At 41.4% G+C, this 24,825-nt stretch overlaps 1 protein-coding gene across 1 annotated transcript in view; it reads right to left on the bottom strand.

The window, feature by feature from the left end:
- ITGBL1 (integrin subunit beta like 1) overlaps positions 1–24,825 on the bottom strand; it is a 213,766-nt gene that overhangs the window by 103,540 nt on the left and 85,401 nt on the right. Inside the window, exons 3-7 of the mRNA XM_082701490.1 lie at positions 24,517–24,663; positions 16,392–16,514; positions 12,532–12,672; positions 10,238–10,378; positions 700–846 (exon numbers count right to left, since the gene is read on the bottom strand). Coding sequence (XP_082557616.1) covers positions 700–846; positions 10,238–10,378; positions 12,532–12,672; positions 16,392–16,514; positions 24,517–24,663 — 699 coding nt within the window. The remainder of the gene's footprint in view (positions 1–699; positions 847–10,237; positions 10,379–12,531; positions 12,673–16,391; positions 16,515–24,516; positions 24,664–24,825) is intronic.

Here is a 24,825-nt window from a genome sequence, read left to right as displayed (position 1 = left end):
GTTGTCTTTTGATTTTGTTAACTGTTTCCTTTTCTTGTCTTTTTATTCTAGCCATTCTGCTAGGTGTAAGGTGATACCTCATTGTGGTTTTGATATGCATTTCCCTGGTGATTGAGCATGTTTTCATATGTCTGCTGGCCATCTATATGTTTTCTTTGAAAAAATATCTATTTGGAAACTCTAACTGTTTTTTAATCAGACTGTAAGGGTTTTTTGGTTTTTGTTGTTGTTGTTGATTTTGGTACTAACCCCTGATGGATATAACATTTGTAAATATCTTGTCCCATTCAGTAGGTTGACTTTTTGTTTTGTTTGTTAACTTCGCTGTGCACAACTGTTTTTTGGTTGTTGTTTTTTTTTTTTTTTTAATGTAGCACTGAACTGACCTGAACTAAACAGAAACTAAACAGACCTCAAAGCTGAACTGATAGTATGAGTAAGAGTAAGTGAGAGAGAATGTGTGTGTATATGCATGCGTAAAACAGAGAGGGAGAATGAGAAAGATTATATTTCTCCATGTACTTCCAGTAATGGAAATGGGATGTATTATTAGTTCTGCAAAGACGAATCTTTCCTTATTGAGGCATCGCAGCTAAGTAAGATAGTATGTGATATTATGTTAAATATGATATACATGAACTGAATGCACTGGACTCGTAGGACAGGAGGTGGTGACAAAGCCTGAGAGCCCTCACTTACCCCTTCCAGAGCAAGGCAGAGCAGAGCTTCCTTGGCACTTCCTGATGCTCTCCTCCGCAGACAGTGGGCAGGAACGTGGGTGCTCACACTTCCTCCCATGCCAGCCTACCTTGCAGTCACATCTTCCGCAATTACACTGCCCATGACCTTCAGAGTGAGAGTGTAAAAGAATATGAAAAAATAGACGATGAAGTCAGAATTAGTTTTCATTTCAACAGTGAGTATCACAAATGAGCCAGTATCTCAACACCATATGAAACCCTAAAGCCAAGGCATCTTTTTCTCAAGTTCTTAAATACCGGATTTACATTGATTGATCATGAGGGGTAAAGAAAAGCAACTGCTCCTGATAAGATAAATGGGTCTGTAGGACTACACACATGAATCCATCAAAATCCAGGTGCATGTGATTGTATTGGTCTGCTGGGGCCTAAATGGGGTATTTGATGGATTTGGTAATTAATTCATGTGGAGAAGAGCCATAGGAAACTGAAAACAATTTGCTGTTGAGACATGTCTTATCTTGTGGAGGCCCCCACACTTTTCATTACGTTTTTTCTACACACTACATGCTTAACCTGGAGACTCTTAGCCTAAAACCAATAACCTCTGTGGCGTTCACATTTCCTGAGGAGCAGTGTAGTATACCCAAAAGAGGAAAGATATTAAACTTCTTTACACATGGTCACAGAGCCTGTAACAAATTGTGATGAGTAGTGACATGTTTGACAAAAAATGGCATATGTTACCCACCAAATAAATGCGTCCAAATCCTGGTCCTGCTGTGTACGGAGCATAGCTGGTCAAATGTCAACATTTCTGAGACTTAGTTTCTTCATTTTTGAATAAGATAATAATACATTATCAGGAAGTACATAATGCATCTTAAAATGCTACATAAAAGTGAGCTACTATCATTTTTATTCAAGTCCACATATGTAAACAAGTAGGAATAGAAAGAAAGGCAAGAAAGCTGAGCTTTTCTTAATTCCTAATCAACATTTAGATACTCATTATTACAGATGCAGAACACTGTGGATTTCCATAACTCTGCAAAAATGCATGACATCTTTTAATTTTAAGTAGTCTCCATGCCAAACGTGGATCCCAATGCAGGACCCAAAATCATGATTCTGAGATCAAGACCTGAGCTGAGGTCAAGAGTTGGATGTTCAACCGACTAAGCTAACCAGGTGCCTCCAAAAATGCATGAAAAACTTTAAAGGAAGTGGAATTACATTTTCTTGAAGTAAACTGAGTGTGATGTTAATGGGTTAATGATGTTAATCTTGGTATTTCGTCTTTGGCATCTGATTTAATATAAATCATACAATATGGTAGCTGCTCTTCAGTACAGTTTCAAGTACAGTTTTCAAGTACAATTCGGCTGTTTATAGAAGCCAATAGCTCTGGAGTTCTTGGAGACAAGAGGTCTTTTTCCTAGGTCAGTTAGATCTACAAGGATACTGGACAAAGGACAGAACATGCTCTCATTGGTGAGAGACTAGTTGATAAAAAGAACAGTGAAAAACAGTTATATTGAAAGGGAGGAAGAAAGCTTCATTTTTAAAAGCTGAAAATAGCTGTGAACATCAGAAGAAAATATTCAGTACGCAAGGATGTCAAGCAGTCCCTGACTACCCAGGACACCACCACCACACACCCAGTGTGCGGTCTGGTCCCCAGGCACGGAATGAAGCAGGAGCCTGTGCACAGGGAGAGAACAGTGACCGAGGGGAGAATGCTCTCCACTTCTGTGGATGGAAAACAAGCTTCAGAGCAGCCATTAGTTTCTACCTCAGGTTCACTCCCATGTCAACATTTCAAACACAACTCATGGTGCAATGAAATGAATTCATAAAGACTGTCAGAAGTTATGAAGAAGAGATTTTTAGAGTTAAGATCCTGTCCCATTAATAACAAAAGAAGTCAGAGGATACACGGACACATTTTGGGGAGGGGGTGAGGGAATGTAGCTGCTCTAGACCTCAAAGGAGAAATCTCTGAAACTCTCTCACCATTATGCTCCAGATTCACTCTCTGTTTTCTATGATACCGTTTTCCTCACTCAGTTTTTAATCTCTACACTTTTCTCCCTAAAGTTGTGCCTTTTTTCTAACCCTTTCTAAAGTTATGCCTTTTCTAACCCTTCACTGTTTCTGTGCTCTGATAGTCACTGGGGGAAAGGCAGCCAATGCGCTCCTACATCTCTATTTCCTGTACATTTAGGGCAGCATCAAGAACGCTCTCAAGAATGAGACCTATAAGCTGGAGCATCACCTCCAGGCATCGCCAGCTCCAAGCACAGCTGGGCAGAACACATACAATGTGTCCCTCACTTTTGCCACATATGTGATGAGCCCCAGCCTCCCGCGCCTTCTACCTCAGCCTCAGCCTTCACCCATCAAAGTCCCCTCGATAATCCCACTGAGTCCATTGCTTAGGCACAGGAATAAATTGATGAGACCGTGTCACTGCTGTGATGGGCTGCAGAATGAAAGCTTTTGCCTCTAAATAGGAAACTGTCACAGCAGGAAAATATTATTTAGTTCAGGATGACCAAGGGTCCTCCTCAAATCACCTGCTTAGGAGTCTCCTCTACACTCTGCCATCTGAAGTCAACATCAATTGAACAAGTTTGGGCTGAAGAAAGAAGGGCTATTAAATTATGAATGGCCTAAGTCAATCATCTATAATGAATGAAATTCCTGAGAGTCAGCGAATGCATGGCAACCACTTTAAATGATAGTAGGGATATAGAATGTTTCTTAAGGGTTTCATTGTTTTGGGAAAGTAGAAATACCTAAATCAAATGTCTCAGTGAGGATCACAGAGAAGCAAATGTGAAAGTAATAAAGAAAGTTTCAGGGTACCTGGGTGGCTCAGTGGGTTAAGCCTCTGCCTTCAGTCATGATCTTAGGGTCCTGGGATCAAGCCCTCTTTGCTCAGCAGGGAGCCTCCTTCCCCCTCTCTCTGCCTGCCTCTACGCCTACTTATGCTCTCTCTCTGTCAAATAAATAAATAAAATCTTGAAAAAAAAAGAAAGTAATAAAGAAAGTTTGAATAATTCTAGCCGAATAGGAAGATAAAAAGTAGTGTTGACAGCAGTACTGCTGATCTAAATGTTTATTAGAGATTAGTTTAAAACATAAACATAACTTTTACTTTCTAGGTAATGAAGATTATATCCTCCATCTTTCAATAACTCTAATTCATGTGCAGTTCAAGTATATTTTAGAACACTTTAGGATCTCAATTTAAATGAAACTACCTTTTCTATAAAATCCTTTATGATAATTCATCAGTGGAGTTAGGAAATCACTTAAAAATGCATGATATTGATATCAGATTCTGAAGCTGGTATTAAGACTTTCGGAGAAGACAGGAAATCATAAAATGAAATTGCAATTTCTCTCCTGGAATTACTAATTTCTTAATTTTAGTATAAAAGTTATGCCAAAGAGGGAAAAAGAGGATCATTTTATAGGAATAAAATGAAGAAGATGAAAATGCTTGATGTTGATATATAAAAAAGAATTTAGAAATGATAAGATCTGTTTAGCATGAAAATCCTTTTGACTGCCATAATAGACTACAGTAAGTCTTTTCCAAACAAAACGGTGAAAGATGCACAAAAGCAGAAATTAGGAGTTCTGTATCTTCAGTCGAAATACATCACTAGTCTACCTTTCTGGTCCTAATCTCATTTTATCTTTAAAATGACAGAATTATAAAATGTGAATTTTACCACACTGATATTTCATACTTCCACGCTAGTTTGCCAAGTAGATACACAGACAGATAAACAGATAGACAGACAGACAGACAGATAGATATGGCCTCCAGGTGTTAATTCCATTGTTTCTAACAAGTATTCCTTTAAACTCTGTAGGCAGAGGGTCAACAAATACAGAATGTGGTTATCCCTGATAGCAAACATGTAAAGAATGCACATTAGAGAATAGCTTTCAGAAGACCTATGACCTGCATTAAATACACACACACACACACACACACACACACACACACACGGAAGAACAACACGATGCCCAGGTGATGCCCAATCAGTACCACTTGGGCAGGCAGCTGGCACCATGGCTGTGGCCGTGCTGGGCATGCAGGAGCTTTAAAGGCTCTCAGGCCATTACGGGAGAGGGTGATGATACCAAAACCTATTTTTTCTCTGTAATCATTGTGCTCTTTGGAGCAAAGTCATCTCAGAAATATCAATCCGGGACCAACGTAGTTGCATCCATTCCAGATAAATGCTCTTCTGCTGTAGAAGATATTTCTTCCTTTTAAAATGATCAAAACTTCTTGTGAACTGGGATCTGACTTCTACGATCAGCTTCTTACAAAGTAAGATGATGACCATTAATAGGAAAAGTTTGGGGGAATAAATTAGATCTAACTAGTACTTGTTATTTAAGAAAACAAATCCGTTTGGTTTATTTGCTGATTTTTCTTTCAAGACAATGCAACCTGAATGTACTCAATCATGTCCTTCAGTTTCTTTCCACGATGCTTTGGTAATCCACCATGATGAGTTCACCCACACAATGTGGTCCTATCAAATGATTCCATTTTCTAAATTAATGGAATGTTAAGCCAAGGCTAACCTATTTTCATCATTGTGATAGACAGGCCAGGTTGAAAAATTGAGTTTAAGGTCACACTGCATCATATTTTAGCAGTTACGGGATTTGGGGGAATAGACCAGAGTGTCAACAGCCATCGGGAATAAAAGTTATTTTGGGACCAGGAAGTCAACCCAGTGGAGCAGCTCACAGAACAGCAGTAACAAACAGAGCCTCTGGCACACTTCGGGATGGCTGGTCAAGCCCTGGTTATTGTAGCTACACTCAAATTCTGTTCATAGTAATGTCTCTGAGGTGTTGTGTATGTACGTGTATCTGGGTGTGCACCTGAATTATATCTGTGTATAGATGAAGTGGTTTTTGTTATTGTTTTGTTTTTTGTTGTTTGTTTGTTTTGCATAGGGTGTGTTTTTCCCTGATAAGCCCATGAACACACACACACACACACACACACACACACACACACACAATGTGGATGATGAACAACAAATAGGAATGAAAGAAGAAATAAATAAAACTGATTTATTTGGGACCAGGGAGCAGGTTTTAAAATAGTTGTTTCTGGTGTACCCACGATGTAATAGGCACAAAATATTTACATTTTAGCGCATTATTGATTAGATGAACGACCTCGGTGGGAATGAATGAAAACGAAGAGAACATCAATTAAAAGTGCAAAGTCAACCAACCCGCTGGGAGATTTCCCTGGGACTCAAATAAGACAAACACCTCAGGATGGCAAGAATGGGAGCACAAAATAAAGCTGTGTTTCACCTGAGCCTTCTTACATCCCAGCCTTGCGTAAGTCACTGGAGAACATTGACATCGCTGGGTTACTCCTGCCTCCTACCACAGAGGCACTAACAGCCTCGACAGTCTGCTGCGTGGCATGCTTCCCGGGGTACCGCTCCGAGGGCCAGTGAGGACAATTATGAAGACTAATAGTTCACTGAACAGAATGTCTAGAATTCAACAGATTTGCTGAGAATGAAGATATCCCAGAGATGGGTGCCTGCTTCAGATCATAACGATGTTCAGAGAGGCTTTGTTTTATAAGAATTGGGAACGTCCAGAGGACAGTTCTGCCTTACCAGAATAAAATAAAATTGAAGAAGTTTGTTTGCATCACTTGAAGATTCAATTACATGAGTTCTTGGGCTCTGCATGTGTTTCTAGATGACACTTTAATGGCTGCATGAACCCTGTCAAGTTACTTAATTTTTTTGAACCTGTTTCCTCTCCTGTTAAAATGCAGGTAATAACGTCTCCCCCTCTGAGTGAGGGTGAACATAAAAGGGAACAAGGGGGGGGCGCCTTGGTGGCTCAGTGGGTTAAGCCTCTGCCTTCGGCTCAGGTATGATCCCAGGGTCCTGGGATCGAGCCCCACATCGGGCTCCCTGCTCAGAGAGGAGCCTGCTTCCCCCTCTCTCTGCCTGCCCCTCTGCCTACTTGGCATCTCTGTCAAATAAATAAATAAAATCTTTTTAAAAATGTGGGAGGGACAAGGGCCGTGAAATGGGCTAAAAGAGTGGGGTCTCTGTTAAAGTGAGTTTCTTCTTCCCTAAATTCCTCCTTTTAAGTGTGGGGGCAGGCTATTGAGCAGTGGCCGCGCTCAGTTCACCTCAACACAGAAATGCTAAGATCACACTTCCAGACTGATGTCTTGTCCCAACCACAGCCTCTTGCCTCATCCCCAACCTAGAGTGGTAACTCTGAGCCCAGATGACACGCAGTAGGAATTGTGAGCTTCCAATAAAAGGACTGAAATGTCACTGCCGTCTTCACCCCACGACCTCTCTCCCTCACCATGACACAGAACAGCGCGTATGACCCTGAATGGTCACTATTATGTAGCTATTCTGAATTTTTCAACCCCACTCCCAAGTCAAGATCATGGGCTTATCAGGGAAAAACACCCTATGCAAAACAAACAAACAACAAAAAACAAAACAATAACAAAACCCAAAACCAGTGACATCTTATCAGAAAGTCAAAAACATAATTTTTTATATAGCTTGATTATCTCCTTCATTCCCCCACTTAAAATTATATGGAGTCATGTTTTATCTCACTGACAATCTTAAAATAACATTTTTAAATGACATTTCCTGAACCTTAATATACTTTTAATGACCCACTCTTGGGTTCTATCTTTTCATGTTTAGCCCTGACTCTTCAGACTCACATATTCAATGGACTGGGGGGGAAAAAAAAAAAAAAACAAAAAAAACACAAAAAAAAAAAAACGCTTTGGATTGCTCTTGGTCCTTTAGGCTCAATATCTAGAAATAAATTTCCCCGTTTCAGTAAATGGCCCCCAGACAACCAGACTGGAAACCTGTGAGTGTAGCATGCTGCTGCCTAAAACCATCACTAGCTCCCCATTGACTCTGGAATAAGAGTCTGGTTCTGCAGCAGGGTAAAAAGACCTCTAGTTCTGTTTCTCACCCGCTTTAACTTTTGTCTCTGGTGCATTCTGGTGATAACTAAACTGATTCCGAGTCCCCAGCACAGATCACACACTTCTACTCTGTGTGTGTGCACAGATCACACACTTCTAGGTCCTAGGACGTGCCTCTCATCTCTTTTTACCTGGGAGCCTACCTTTCAGGCAGGGTAGGGGCAGGCACATGAATAGTGATCCAAAAAAATCAGCAATGCAGGAACCTAAGTCACCACATCTCTGAAGAGCTTCATCCCACTGAGGAAAATGCCAAAGGAGCCCACGCCCAACATTTTCTACACTGTTTACTTATAATGTTTGTTCGTTGCCTCTCCAGTCCTGATGGGATGTGAACTCCGTCAGAGCAGGAATGGGATCTGTGCTGTTCGCTGCTCAGTGCCCAGATCAATGAATGGCCCGAGAAGCAACAAATCCATGACTCGGCGAATCTCCCATTCCACACGATATTAAAATTTCATGTTGATGGGGCAGTTTTGTCATTGTTGTTTTGTTTTGGTTTTGGCGGGTTTATTTTGTTGTTGTTTGTTTTGTCCTTTTTGCTATCCAGTAAGTTTTTTGAGGGCAGAACCCATGAATTCTTGTATCTTTAGACCCTGATATCTTACATAGTGCCTCCAGCATATTTGGCTCCTGACGTTTGTCCCAGTAAAGTGAAGTCGAAACAAACATTTTTTCAGTAAAGAAAGAACCTTCTACTTCTTTGGATTCATAGACCTTGTGAACATTGTGATTCTGTCTCTTGGCTGTGAGGTCCTCACCGGCTATGGAACTTCCCTGAGCCTCACTAATCCCATGTGTAGACTGAGAAGAAATAGATTCCCTTCCTCATAGACCTTGACCAAAAAACAAATGCCACAATCTGGAAGGTGCTTAGATGGTATCTGGCACAGAGAGTCACCCAAGAGTTGGCAGTGGTATCCTTTCCATTGTGGTGATAATAAAGACCCCTCCTACATAATAAGCAACAGAAAAATCTGGAAAGGGCATCCCCTCAAGAGTAGGGTTCTCACAAAATGTTCAGGAAGTTCTCCCGCGCATGCGGAATAATCAGGAGAGGGAAGTTCTTCTCCAGTGGGAGTTTCAGCCGCAGTCTCTCCCCTCGGCAGGACCAGAGAAGCTCCTGCGGCTGCATAATCCTGATTAAATAGGGCGGCTCTTTCATCTCCCTTTGCCAGCTAACCTTCAGGGGACTGTGGAGTTTCCTATCTACTTACATATCCATCAAGCAGTCCAGCTTTAAAAAGAGGGATATGCGTAGCTCTCCGTCTCCTGGGTGGTCAAATATAATGGGGCTGAAAAGCCGTAACTCCAGTTGTTGCTCAACGATGCTTTTTTAGAGAAATCTGACTGCCTTCTTTTTCCCTCTGAGCCCTGAGAAGGCCTGGCAGGGTGTGTTTTGCCTTAGCACTTAAAACTGCAAGTGCAAATTCCCCGGGGCGCCTGGGTGGCTCAGTGGGTTAAAGCCTCTACCTTTGGCTCAGGTCATGATCCCAAGTCCTGAGATTGAGCCCCGCATGGGGCTCTCTGCTCAGCAGGGAGCCTGCTTCCTCCTCTCTCTCTGCCTGCTTCTCTACCTACTTGTGATCTCTGTCAAATAAATAAACAAAATCTTTAAAAACAAAACAAAACTGCAAGTTCCCTCAAGCCGAAGATCCATCCTGTTTCTCTCCTTCGCTGCTGGAACCCACAGCCCCCATGCCATCCAGACCCTGGTGAACAGTATCTGCTCATAAATGCTTATGGAAAAAAATTTTTGAATCCACTTATTGGTATTTAATCCTACACTCATCTACAGAATAATCTTGGGATATAAACTATGCCAAGGAATTAAGGCATGAAAATATCCACGAGAACTGTGTTACACCAAGCTGTGTAATACACGAGCGCAGCTTTTCTCAGGGTCCCCACCCCGGATACTGTCATCCGTCCTCAGTCTGCTGGTTTTGTGAGCTCAGAGCCGAGCAACAGATATCTGGAGGAGGGGGTTCTCCTTGGTGAGGAGTTAGACTAGTTTTAAGAAAGTGAGGCCCTTTCATCTCTGGTCTTTGCTGATGTGTAAATTCTCCAAAGGTTTTCCAAGGTACTCACAGGAGCCCTGTGACTATCAAACTCTTTCCAATGCACAGATTCAGTTCATTCATTCATTCATTCTTTCTTTCTTTCATTCTGAGAGAGAGTGTGTATGAGCATGAGAGGAGGGGCAGAGGGAGAGGAAGAAAGAGATTCCCAAGCAGGCTCCATACCCAGTTTCAGAACCCAAGGTGGGGCTCGATCTCATGACCCTAAGACCAGAATCTGAGCTGAAACCAAGAGGTTTCAGGATGCCTAACCTACTGAGCCAACCAGGGACCCCACAGACACAGATAGTTTACAGTTTCTGTGAGAATCAGTAGGAAGCTTGGAAACAGGAAAATGAGTGTGATATATATACTTTTTCTATTTTAACTTTAAAACAGGAATGAGAAGAGCAACATACCTGAACAGAAGTCATCAGAGTATCTGTCATAGACAGCCCGACAGTCCCTCTCGTCACACTCACAGGTGTCTCCGTGAATATCCCCCCAGTCTCCGGTTGGGTCAACATCGTGGCAAGAACACTCACCGCACACACAAGTCCCTAGATGGGGGAAACACGTATATGATGTTAGTGAAGAAAAATCATGAAAGAAAGCATCTGACATAATTGTTTTTTAAAATCTTTTGCTTACTGAGTATTTGGAAAATACATATATTGGAGGAAAAAATAAAGCTTTACCAAGGAAAAACACTATCTAAAGCAGGCAGGAGAGATTCTTTAATAAGCAGAAATTAGTAGTGGAGTTGTGTGCAGTTGTGGGATGTGTCATTAGGACGGTACTGGTTTCTCTCTAAAATAAAATCAGAACAATGAACATGAGTTAGAGCCCTTGCCCTCAAGAAACTTACCATCTATTTGACAAAAAGAAAGCTAACAAGAGACTGTAGGGTCATGCACCGAAATGTAAAAGTTGGTTCTATCTGAATGTTTAAGAAGTATTTTAAAATATCCATGTCTTTATTTTAAAAAGCGAATACATGTGGCTTTCCAAATAGTGTAATAGATGCGGGAGCCGGGGGTGAGGACAGGTGAGTGCCAAAGTGGGTCCAGCGTGAAATGGAATAAGCCACTTGGGGCAATGCAGGGCTTGCATTCTATCCCCGATGAGCTGCGTCTGCCACAGAGGTTTTTTGGCCTTGGAGATGGGCTAACAGGGAAGGTGAGGCAAGTTTGTACACAGATTGTGTCTCTTTCCTGCCCCGGAAGCAATGATGGCGAAGAGTGCCAGGGGAGACACGGCTGGTACCTTCCGGAGAAAGAAAGGTCACATGGCAGGGATTCCCCGACTCACTCTCAGGAAGCCCTGAGTCTCACTGCGAACCAGCCTCGCCCAGGCATGCTGTTCTCCTTTCTGTCCTTGGTGGATCTCCAGAGCCGACAGCTCCAGGGAAAGGGGAGGCAGGAGGTGAGACTGAAGAGAGGGGGCGCGTCGTGTGTGTCTCTGAAGGACCTCTCCCTCAGAGCCCGCCTGCTGCCCCGCCCAACCATTTCCACTTTTCTCCTGGCTCCTTACAACACCGAGCTGCTTGCTGCCCACCGCAACGCCGCAGAAGCTGCAGGTGCTAAAGTCACGATGGGGACCACGGACCCTACTGTTCTACTAAAAAGGACTCGGGCAGCAACACGTCCTTATAGAGTAAAGGAAAACGTAACATGAATGCGTATGCTGTAGAGTCAGACCGATTCTGCATAAAACAAAAAGAGGACTTTTCTTTCTGATTTTTGTTCTAAGTTCAGGCTTTTTGCTTTCCTATCCCTGCGTACAGGAATGTGGCCCATTTCACTCTTCCATGCCAAGTTTTCAAAACATAGAACTGGTTTTCCATGGAAGCATGATCTATCAAGAAGCATCACTCATTTATAGAAATGAAAAAACAGAGTTTTCCAACTTTCTAGATTTTTATGCTTTTCAGATGGAAAAATGGTCACCTATTTATGCCATCGGGTAGGCAAAGAGCAGTCCTGCGTGGCCCTCTTCTACTGGCCAGTACAGCTAATAAGGAAAAAAAATGAAGAGTATTTTCAAGGGTTTTAAAAGGTGTTGAAAACTGATTTGATTTGATATCAATAGTTATCAATCATATCAACAGGTTAAATTACACTGTAGCAATCCTAATATATTCTCAAAGTTCATGTCAGAGGTCAGCCTCCATTTTCTACAGCCGCCTGATGCGTACTTTATATATCTCTTCAATACCATTTTATTCCTGCAGATAAAAGTGAAGCGACTGCAAATCAATTCTGAATGACAACCAAGCCTTTGATTTACTCACTATCAAGACAAGAGAGTTTCTTGAATGCTCTCTAGATAATCAGATGTTCGTGCTGTAGACGGTTCTGTTAGTCAAGAGATGTTTAACGGAAGTGTCTACGAGAATTGTCTTTTAGCTGTCCTGTGCTATTTCTGGGTGGCCGCCAAAGAACTTACTGTCCCTACGTTAACTATTGGTTCAGTGAAACTTGAAGAACTGTAGCAAGTTTCTTATCCTTCTGCTCTTTTACTCCATAAAAAAGGAGAGAGAGGAGCTCTTCGGTATAGTAAATGTGGACTTATATCAAAGTCAAACACCATAAAAGACAACCTCCCCCCATACCAAAGGAAATCCAGAGAAGAGGAGTATTAACAATTTAGAGCTTTGCCCGCCCCCCGGCCCCCTGCGGTCATTAGTAGCGTGAATGAATGAATGACACACCTCTGTTGCTGCAGATCTTGCCATCTGGAGATGTGCATCTTCGCTTGCTCTCCCAGGGGCTGATATCACACTGGAGTTCACATTTATCTCCATGCCAACCAGCCCCGCAGTAACAGTTTCCACAGTAACACTTTCCATGGCCTTTACCCAAAATGAATTTCAGAGAGTGAGGGAAAAAAAGCAACTTTCAAAAGCAAGATTAACTTCCTACCTCTTCATGATCAGTTTCACCTTTTGATATAAAATCTACCTGCCGGACTGTCCTCCCTTAAAATAATCAACTTATATATTTGCCCCAAAACACCATTCTTGGGCATAGACCTACATAATTATACCCACAAAGCGAGCCAAAGGGTCCTCTAACTTGTCCTAGCCAGGTAGCTGATTAAAAATGAGAGAAATTTAAAGAAATGACATGAAAGGCTATGAAAGCCTGCTGTCTACTACCTTCCCATCTCAAAGGTACAGCCTCAGAGTCAAAGGTATGTAAGCCTTTGTTCTGAGGGCATTTCTGGAATTGGTCATCCAAGCATTTCATTTGAAACCAACCACTGAGAGACCATGGGTACATATTTGCTCAGAGGCACAGTGTTAATGACTGAACCATTTCTTTTCATCTTTCCATTCAAATGTGTCCCCCAGGCTGCTGTGTTCCACCATGAGGAAAAGAGGTTTTCCATTAAATCAGTGTTTCGTCTTCTTTTAGGCCAGTAAAATATCATGGACCCTTGGCCTCCCAATCACATTCCCCTCCTATTTATCAAGCGGGCAAAATGATAGGGAAGGACTTCCCATCGTTTTATGTTCCGAAGCTACCACACCCCTCTGGGACCTACCTGCCTCTTATGAAACCTTACCCTGCTCTTTTTGTACGGACTTCCAAGCAACACCTAATGAGCTGTCACATCCTCACTTCCTGCACCCCTACTGGGCAATCCTTCTGGCTCCCAGAAGGTGAAAATTCTATGTACCTCAAGTCACTTCATGGCGTATGCCACCCAGCCACCCAGCCATGAATGTGTGTTTGTCCTGGTATAGGTGGTGACCATGAGGGTCAGGCTGGATTTTGCTGAGTCTCTTCTTTCCATGTCATCGAAACTTGGGTGTTATCAGAGTCTGCCCCTAAAGGCTTTGTTCTTCCCTCTCCACACCCCCCCCCCCCGCAGCCATAATCTCAGAGGGCCCGTGGGAAAACTGACCAGGAGGCTATGTTTTTTCTCAAGAAAAATATGGCATTTCTGCCTTGTGGCAGGAGTGTCAGTAGGGCCATTTAACTAACACAACAAGGGGAAAATGCAATAGAAATTCTGGTCTCTTACGCTATTCTCATCCATGAGATGAGATGAACAGCAGACATACATCAGAGAGAGAAAGAGGGAGAGAGAAAGAGAGAGAGGTAGAGTGAAATGTAAGAAAGCGGTAGGGATCTAAGCACACGATGCCACATTTTCTCTCTAAATGAGCTTTAGTTTGGATTTCCATGGAAAACCTCTTATTAACCTAATAGTCACTGATCATTTCTACAACAAATTTTCATTTTAATTTGCTCACGAAGGCAAATGTAAGGGCTATCCGATGATTTCGCCAGTAATAAAATATAAAAGCTACACATTTTATTTATGAACTCAAAAACATCTCTCCTGTACCCACACAAAATATCACACCCCAGGGCTGTCTCCTCAGGAACTTACACTGGAAAACAGCAAGATGACTGTGTACCAAAAGCTTTTCTAGAAGACAGTTTTTTGGTGTTTTTTTTTTTTTTTTTTTTTTTAAGACTTGATTAACTTCTTAAACTACAGTTTGTTTCCTCTGTAATTTTAGGAAATTGATGCAAGGTGCTATGTAAGTAAGCATTACCACATTAACAAGTAATCCCAAATCTGTATTCTTCCCACCCAAATTCTTTGTATACTTATAAAATTGAACTGAATTAGGCTTTTAGTAAAAATAAATCACTGAGATGTAGGTGAATAAGGAAAGACGAATCACGTAAAACTACATTTATATGTAGATACGAAAAATTAAGCAGATATCCTCACAACCCAAAGGAAAATATTGTTAACAAGCCACATGTAGGTAATTGAGATAAAATACAAGCTTGGGACAATACACACGGCACACAATTAATATCACTCTTTGCTTTGTGTGAGCTGATGAAGCAATCTCCTTCTAAATTGTTCCACTGATGGGCCGTAGAGTCACCGCTCAACAGATCGGTTTCATGGGAATGACATGCAGAAAGATCTACAATCCCAGCCAAAGTCACCCCCAGAGGATACTTCCTGGAGTGCCGGCGTCTGTGGTCAGAGACTTTGCACCATGAAATTGCTTCAGCCTCAAACAAATGGGAATGGTTAGTGGCAGGGTTGGGAGCCCAACTGTGCTCACTGTGTTGCTGAAGTTAAATGTTTACATTTACACATGCAAACAGACCTTGCTTTGGTGGTGTGCTTCAGGACACGGTGGTCCCAAGCGTGTTCCCTGCCTCTCCTCTGGCCCATCGTAACTGGAAATGAAACACCAGAAGGATACATACATAATATTTATAGGTTAGGATTTACCTAACTCTTCCCATTATTTTGGATGGAGTCCATTAACAGAATTGTCTGAGTGGCATCTAGCTTAGGTCACTGCCTTGAAAAACGTAGCTGTTTGTGTCTGTTTTATCTCGGTGGATTGTACAGCAAGGAAACCAGAGGGAACCAAGCAGACCTAAAATAGGTCAACCTGGATGACCGCAAGAATTGAAGCTATAATTTGTTTCTGTAAACAGAAGGACAGCTTGTCCCAAGTTAGGGACACTTTCTCTTTGGCTCTCTGGTTCCTCCTGCCCCATTTGTCCCTGATCCTTCCAAGGAAAATTCTCCTCTGAAATCACCCATTCTGCAGGCAGACTATGTAGGATTCCATGCACTGGAATCTTGTCAGAGATACATGGAAGAAGCAGTTCCTTATTAATGGAGAAAGGAAGGCAGCAGTACCAGGCGGAAATGTTTACATTTAAGGAAATTGCAGGATTCTGGCTGCTCTCTCCTCTCCTCTCCTGGGCTGGCCATGCGCGTACACATACACTCTGGGGACGGGCTCCCAGAGAGGCAAGCACAAGAGAAGGACACTCTGGGTGACAAGGAGGGCCTCTCCTCATGGAGCTCCGGACTCCAGGGCGTGGATACAAATCTCCACTGGCAGGGTCAAGGGCACAGTGTTTGATGTCCGACAGACAAGTGTCTAAATCCCACTGCGATTGCTGGAATGACCCCTGGTGCATTTCCCAGGGCATGTGAAGAACCTGTTGCCGTGCTTGGGACTAGGAAGTGTGGCACATGCAGTAACTGCCTCAACAGAAGACTGGACCGAGTAATGGTGTTAGAAATACCCTCGAAACATAGAAAAGATCATGAAAAATGTTATCGGAGTATGGGGTAGGGCGGGACAGATTCTAGGCTAGTAATCCTTTCGGCCTCCAAAGTCTCCAGTAGAACATGAAACCATTTAAAGGCTTATGATTTATAAAGGGAAAATAGAAGGAAATGAACACATGCAATTGAGAGACCGGGAAAAAAGAGACAAAACAAAAGTGGCTTCAGGAAGCAGGGACCATGAAGGACGGGTAGGATCACTCGAGACCCACACAGCTGGTCGGTTGCCCTAATGATCTGGCTTTCCCCTGGAACAGTCTGATTTTGCTTTTTAAAAGTACTAGTCTACCTTAATGCCTTATACGAGGTGTCTTCCAAATAAACATAAATTCAGATTAAATGAGTAAACAATGCAGAAATGTATAGGGCGACAAAAGCACAATAAAATAGGTGAAAATCAAGTACTTTTATTAATCTCTACACAGTTGGCGTACCTACCTCCACATATTTCTTCTGTTTCATCATCTATGCATTCTCTATCATCACACTCACAAAATTTACCATAAACGAGGTCATTTCCATCTGGATTATCACACTTACACCTGCCACAGTGACACGTGCCTAAACCATTAAAACAAAGCAAAAAAGTATTTGTTAAATGCATATAAACGATCATTGATGATTTTTAATCTATCTCTTTCAAAGACAGAGAAAATTCAAATCAATTTAGTATTCCAATTAGGCAATTCTGTGGGGAGGATCAAATAGATGACAACCTTCTTTCCTAATGATTATAGTCCAGCCATTAAATTTTATGGCACATAGCTATCATGATTGACCTCTGATAGTCTCATGAATGGAAATTTGACCTCCCCAAGTGCAGAGCTATTTTATACATGGCCATCCAATCAACTCATGAGTGACTATCTTGCGATTACACCTGGGTCTGAAGTGAACTAAAGCAGAAAATTCTAAGCTTTGTGAGGGAAGTAGTCTTGCTTATCTTCCTCACCAGTATTTATTCAATGCTTTGCACAATATTTGAGCATACTATTTATATAATAAATATTTGTGGAATTCATTATCAAATGCATAAATGAAAAATTTAGAATCTCCTAATAATTTCACCTCCACAGTGTTAAACTGATCCACGCGTCCTTTTGACAATGGGACCAGAGCAGGTTTTCTCAGGTATAGTGTCCTGAGACCTCCCCAAAACCTCAGGGTGGCTCATAGTGATGTAGAGGCACTGGATTTGCCTGGTCTACCATACTCCACAGACTCTGCCAACTTTGAGGATTTGACTAGAACCCGGAATGATTTCATTGACATTAAAACAGCATTCAAATGACATTGAAAAGTATAATGTCCATTTCAGGAATTCCCTTTTTAATGTTTCTTTTTCCATTTTTAATTGATCATCATAGCAACCAACAGATAAAAACTGAGACTTTACCACTCACCAGATACCATCCCAGACTTTGGAAACACAATGGGAGATCAAGATGAAGTCAGCCACAATCCTCCTCTCAGAGTTTTATATGAGAAAACCAAAGTGATAAAATAAATGGAGAAGTGCAAAGTGTTGCAGAAGAGCTTAGCAGGGGATTTAACTGAGACCTGGTAGGCAGACACAGAGTCCCTGGGGACATAGCTCCTAAACGAGGTACTGAGAGGAAAGTAAAAATAACGGGCAAAAGAAGCCCACTTCCCGCAAGAGACAACAGCAAAGGCTCTCTGGTAAAAGAGGAAATAAGAAGAAAAAGCCCAAGATGGCTGGAACATTGAAAATGATGTGGAAAGTGGCATGAACTGCAAAAGGCATGTAGAGGTGTAGTTTACTGAAGTCCTACAGCTCACGGTCAAGGTTTCCAACTTTAATCCAGGAATAACAAAAGGCCATAGAAGTATTTTCAGCCACGGAGTCAGGTGATCATGTATGAGTTTTTACTAGATTATGCTAGTTGTCATTTACAGAATGAAGTGAAATGCACAGCGGATATGAGAATAGCTTATTACATTTGTCTGCAAGAAAGAAGATAGATGCTGACCAGAGTGACGACAGTGAGTTAGGAAGAAGTGGAGACACTCGGGGGTGTTTACAGGAGAAAGAACAGAGGACTTGGGGACTGCGTATGAGAGGTGAAGGATTAGGAGTAACGGAAGATGATACTGATGTCGAAACTAAGCTACTGGATATTGGCAATTCTGTGTGCGATGGGCTAGAAAGGGGATGGATTTGGGACTGTGATGGATTTGTGGCCAAATCCAGGTTTTACTAACCAGTAGCTGTACATTTTTGAGGTCATTACGTTCATCTCTAACTCTCAAATTGCTTCTCTGAAAATAGTATCTACCTCACAGGGCTGCTACGAGAGTCCAGTGGTAAATATGTCACCCGACCATCTTTCTGAAAACACTCTTTGTTCAGTAACATCATAGGCTTTCAGAAAACTTTGGGTTCTTCATCTTCTTCCATGAAGATACTGAGTATACGAGTCACGTTCCCAAACATTTCCTCTAGATTGATGGATCCCACAATGTCCCGTCTTCAAACCCTCTGCCTGATTCTGTTACCCAGGTCATTCCCAATTAGCTATTATCTATAAAGAGTTTTTTCTCTCACAGTCACATAGAAATGGTGATTTTGCAGAATTTGAGCTAATTATTTTTCCACCTTGAGAAAATTCATGTGAACTTTACATTTATTAAATTTCCTTTTCTTGTGTGTTTTTTCCTGAAAACTATTTTAATTTATAAAACCTTATTTCAAATCAAATGCTATAATTCATGGTACTGCCTCATCTCATTTTTTTCTCTAATTATCACCCTTCTTTTCCATTTTCACATTTATTCATGCTGTCTTTCAACCATCCACATATCCATTCACTACATTTTCTTGCTGCCTATTATATTGTTGGCAAAGTACCAGGTGCTATAGGAGATAAGATGAATAAAACTAAAACTAAGTAAATCACAGACTAGGGAGGAAGAGCTTAAATGATCAATATTTTTTAAAATATTTTTATTTATTTATTTGACAGAGATCATAAGTAGGCAGAGAGGTAAGTGGAGGTGGGGGAAGCAGGCTCCCCGCTGAGCAAAAAGCCTGATGTGGGGCTCCATCCCAGGACTCTGAGATCATGACCTGAGCCGAAGACAGAGGCTTAACCCACTGAGCCATCCAGGTGCCCCAGATGATCAATAATTTTTACACGTACCTATGAGACCTGATGACATAAAAGCACTTGCAACATATCTGTGACAAATGTTATATAAAAAGTATAAACCTTAGTCTGGCTCTGCAAAGGAGGAAAGGCACAGTAAAGGAGCAAGTTCTTCAGTTGGCACTTGATGTGCGGATACAATCTCAAGAGGTGGAGATGGAGAAACGGCTTGTGATGCTGAGCAAGGAGGCTCAGCTAAGGGGTAAGGATGTGGAATGAAAACAGTGCAGAGTCTGGCTTGGGTTTGGAGAAAAGGGTCAGTTGAAGGCAGAGAGAAAAGGATCAAGAATACTGGCTAAGGACTTCAGAATTTTTCTGCTGGAATACCAGGGCCTCTCACGGTTTCATGGTTTGGAAACAAGGTATAGCATCGGCAGGGCAGAATACGGAGCTGATTTCAGAAAAGACAGGAAAGAACAGCCTCTACCTTTGAATTCAACAACTCGTCACTGACACCCTGACAGGCAGACTCACTCCCATCCACACATCTGAACAATTTCTGGCTAATGTGGGACGTTTATAACAGTTCCGAGACTTCCTGTCTCACCCAACAAGTAGAATTCACAACTGAAGCTCCAAGATATGGCAGATGGAAGCCCAGGCAAAAGTGACAGACTCTGTGTTCATGTTATGGCATACTGCTTCTTCTCGTTAGCTGCCGGTGAGCTCGGTCTCTAGGACTGGTCTTCTGCTTTATACTAGATTATTTTCGCTCTGACTTTTCATTGTGACTAATAAGGTGATCTCTCTAAGGAAGACTTCCCTGTCTTGAACACCACCCATACTCCTTTGCAATGGCACTGAGCCCCACTTCGCTCAGCAGGCTGCGTCTTGCCTTCTGCACCCTTCTAGAGTCAACTTCTGGAACTCCCTTAGTCCCCAGCCCCATCTCATCCTGCGCTGCAGTCTTATGCCCCAGTCCAGCTTCCTCCTCTTCCTGTTCTGCCCCAAGCTGCTTCCAGAAAACCACATCATGATATAAAGGGGGAACAATTAGTAGAGAGAACTTAGAGCCTAATGCAGTTTAGATGGAGGGGGTCATCCGGAACTAGGCTGGTAGAAATAGACATTAAAAGAAGCCATGTGAGAACGAGATTGCTCAAGTCAACTTGAAGGACTTTCATGAGCAGAGAGTAAGAGAGAAAGGTTAAGTGTTAACACTGTGTAAGAATTTACCTTTTGGTGCAGCAATTTCATGTCTAGTAATTGATCCTGAAAATACACCCCCACGAAATATGAATCTGTACCAGTTCATTCTCTGCATTAACATCTGTAATTTCAAAACACTGGAAAGTGTCCAACCATAGAAGACTGAGTATTAGGTCACTTGTATAGAGGTGAGTCCTATGCATCTGAAAAAAGAATGAGGAAGATTTCTGTGTACTGATATGGAGTGAATTCCAGGAGATTCTGAGTGGCAAAGGCAGAGTGCAAAAGAGCACATACAGCACGCTACCTTTTGTGTAGGGAACAAATGAAAAAAAAATGATAACACATACCTTTATTTAAAATAAACATATACACAGACAAAGCAGAACACCATAAAGTTGGTTACCTACTGGGTATGAGGAAAGCAGGAGGGAAGGTTTAAGGAGAGAATGACGATCTGCTAACGATGCTTTTTTATGTAGTTTTGACTTTTGGAAGCATGCTAATGTTCTACATATTGCAAAATAAAATAAAATAAAATAAAATCAATAAGGATGCAAAGAAGGGGGAAAAAAGTCTAAAACTGAAAGCAATCTGAAGTAAACAAGCTCAGTTGTACTTCCAACATGTATAATAACTACACTAAAGGGAAACAAAAGGAAAAAAACCCAAGTAACTTAGGAACACACCAATCCTGAGCATGGCTGGGGTGGGGTGGGGGTGGGGAAGGAGGTCAATTGCAAACAAATCCCAACATGTTAAGTGGACTTGTTTCGTATAGTGGTACACATGAAGCCATTCTAAAAACAATTTTAAAGATTTTTATTTATTTATTTTACAGACAGAGATCACAAGTAGGCAGAGAGGCAGGCAGAGAGAGAGGAGTTAGCAGGCTCCCTGCAGAGCAGAGAGCCCCATGCGGGGCTTGATCCCAGGACCCTGGGATCATGACCTGAGCCGAAGGCAGAGGCTTTAACCCACTGAGCCACCCAGGCACCCCCTAAAAACAATTTTAGATGTACTCCAGGATTGAGCAAATAAAGGAAATATATCCATGTGCTGGGAGCCAGAGTTCTCAGTGTGAAAAATGGGACCTGCAAATATGGTAGGGGAAAGACAGGAGATAATGTTGTGGGGGTGGACTGCAGTTATATGTATTGCTATGAACTCACGATTTCTAAAATATATCTGTGTGTACATCTATGTATGTATATATGTATGTGCATGGACACATTCATGTGCGTGTTTACTAGCCTGTCTGTAGAAAGGGCCAAGAAGCAAATTCATCCCAGGAGAAATAAGCATCCCCAGTACTTACACTTTTTATTCTAATACCATTCTTCACCTAAAGGAACCAAGACTCTTTAGAGACATGGTTGATTCCAAAGCTGTGGTGAATCAGGTACAATATGGCTCTGGAATATTTTGTTATGCCAGAAAAGAAAGAATTGCTGAAACAAGATGAAACAAAACAGTGAAGGCATGTCACAAGGACTGAGACGCTAGCTTGAAGGGGCTCCAACTGCCTCATCTGGGACAAGCTGAGCACCAGAGTAATTAAGTGTGGTAATGAGGAATAAACCATTGAAGTAACAGGAACTGTGATCCTAGACTGACAATAAATCACTAAGTAAATGACATATCCAATAACGGGTAGATGAGAGAAGACTCTTACTTGTGGTACAATGTTGAGTACCAACTAGTAAATAGGGAAGAGATGCTGGAGTTCGGAAATCATCATTTTTCAGTCAGTAGTGTGAGTACTGGGTCAGGTGGAAGTCATCAGTGGATGGTAAATCGGGGGTAATTTTTTTTTTATTAATTTTTTATTTTTTATAAACATATATTTTTATCCCCAGGGGTACAGGTCTGTGAATCACCAGGTTTACACACTTCACAGCACTCACCCAAGCACATACCCTCCCCAATGTCCATAATCCCACCCCCTTCTCCCAAACCCCCTCCCCCCAGCAACCCTCAGTTTGTTTTGTGAGATTAAGAGTCACTTATGGTTTGTCTCCCTCCCAATCCCATCTTGTTTCATTGATTCTTCTCCTACCCCCTTAAGCCCCCATGGATGGAACTAGAGCGTGTCATGCTTAGCGAAGTAAGTCAAGCAGAGAAAGACAACTATCATATGATCTCCCTGATATGAGGAAGTGGTGATGCAAATCGGGGGTAATTTTGACAAGGATGTGATGCCTTATAATTTCTAAGAGTTTCCAACAGACTGTTCATTCGTTACAAGGACAAAATCAGTAATTACAGGGCTGAGACATCAGACGACACCTTGACCGTGTGATCAAAATTAACCTCACCAGTGAGAGCAGATGGGTGTCATGGACTTCCAGATGACACATCCTGAGAACACGGAATCCTCTAGCTGGTGATTCAGCTAAGAATGGATGACATGAATCTAATCACGCGAACACATCAGACAAAGCCAAAACAAGTAACATTATATAGATTATTTTTAAAAAAAGGTTGGAGAGAATTTTCTTCAAAATTTTCAATGCTGTAACACCATCGTCTGTGGAAATGGTCCAGATTAAAGGAGGCTAACAAGAGATGACAGCTAAATATAACTCTGCCCTCGACTGATCCTACGGAGGCAGGGAAATGCTGTAAAGGACATTGTTCGGTCAGTGAATGAAACTGGAATATGGGTGGTTGATTATACAAAAGTATTATACTGACTTAAAAAAAGATAGAGGCTCAGGTATCTTAAAACTGTGTTTTCTATCTTATCAAGTATGTTTCATCATGTCCTGAAACAATTCTGTAAATTTCTTCTTTAAAGGATGTTAATGTAGCAAATCATGTGTTTTTTTTTTCACTTAAATGTTGAAACATGTGGATTCCTAAACTAATCCTATTTGTTTATAATGTTTTACTTAAAAAAAAAAACCTAGATTTGATTTGAAAAATAAAGAATCTATAAATTGAGCCAAAAAGAACAAAGAAATAAAGCAGAATTCAAGCTTTATTATTGAAAAAAGTTTGGAAAGCTTGACATTTTCAAAACAATGAGACTATATGGTAAGCATGCGAGGCTGTGTGTGTGTGTGTGTGTGTGTGTGTGTGTGTGTGTAGGGATGAGTATTAGGAACTGGAGGTAGAAAAATTCTACAGAGAAGACAGAAAAGACTAAGATGTTGGAGAGAAGCAAGGAGATCAGTTAACACAGTGAATAATCTGACTGTTAAGACCATTATTCATGGTGCTGACCCATCCACTCATAACTTGCTTTGGGTATAGCCTTGATTCCTACTAGCAAAATACTCTTACTGCACTTCATCTATACAGGGCAATTCATTGCAATCAAAGACTGTGGAAAGAGATAGCTCTGAACCAAGGAGGACTTTACCTACAATGGGACTTCAAGAGGGAAGATAGTCACTACTCTTATAGTCAAAAACTTGTCTTCAGCATCCAAAACAATGGCTCACACCCAGGGTTTTCCAAAAGAATTACTGGGAAAGCTTTAAAAACCCACTGCAGCCCAAACTACACCCATCAAAACAATTCAATCAAAGCTCCCAGCTTTGGACCCGAGAATTCCCAAATTCCACCAGTCTTTAGAAAAAGTGGACTTTTGAGGTCCCATGTGCCCAAATATGAAAAGAGTACTGAATTTTAGTAACATCAGCTAAGCACTAATGAAACCAAAACCAGTTGCTTTGTTTTATATGATCTGGGTAATTAATTTTAACAGCTTTACTATAAATTTCTAAAAAGCAGTTTTCAATGTCTTCTATGAGATGTAAAAATATTTTCACCAAACATAAAATTGTGATTTCACTATATTTTCTCATGAGTTTCACATCCAGTGCATCTAAAGCTTCTATCCAATTAAAAAGTTTTGGTTCTATTTGATGCTAAGGTATAAATTCAAAGCACCCTTGAACTGTAATAGAAAATAATTAAGTCAGCTTATAAAAATCCTTTTTGAAAGATTTAATCCAGCATTCAAAATCATGGCTCACAATTTACATAAAATGTTGTTGGGGTGTTGTTTCCTGTGAATATCCTGCTTGAAGAAGGCATTCGGAACAGCTGGGGAGCATCAAACTTGCCAGTCTCAGCAAGATGACATTTTCCCCCTATTGATTTATCTGCATTTCATTTCAAAAAAATATACTCAAAAGCAGTCTCTCTCAGAGGTTCCACATTTCTCAACGCCTACCTTTTTCCATGAAAAACCAAAATGGCATTATTTAAGAATTCTCATAGGATGGATTTCTTACCTGCGTTAGAGCAGATGACATCTTGAGAATTCTTGCACATCTGGTTACTCTTTTTCTTCGTCAGGTCACAATGAGTTGGGTACTGGCACGCACTCCCAAACCAACCTTCCTGACATTTGCACTTGCCACAGTCACACTTACCATGGCCTGAAAATTCAACAACATCCAGTTAGTCTCGAATTATTTTCCAAAGGAACTCATTACTGTAACTGAAAATCTCAAGGGTGACGTTGGTTCGGGACTGAGCTCTAATAAATTCAAACACATATACATTACAGGGGCTGAGGGGTAATGCTACTGTAGATGGTA

This window comes from Mustela nivalis (assembly GCF_964662115.1).
Source record: "Mustela nivalis genome assembly, chromosome: 15".
NCBI classification, from domain to species: Eukaryota; Metazoa; Chordata; class Mammalia; order Carnivora; family Mustelidae; genus Mustela; species Mustela nivalis.
Note: the sequence above shows the minus strand (reverse complement) of the source record. Positions and strands in the feature narration are given on the sequence as shown.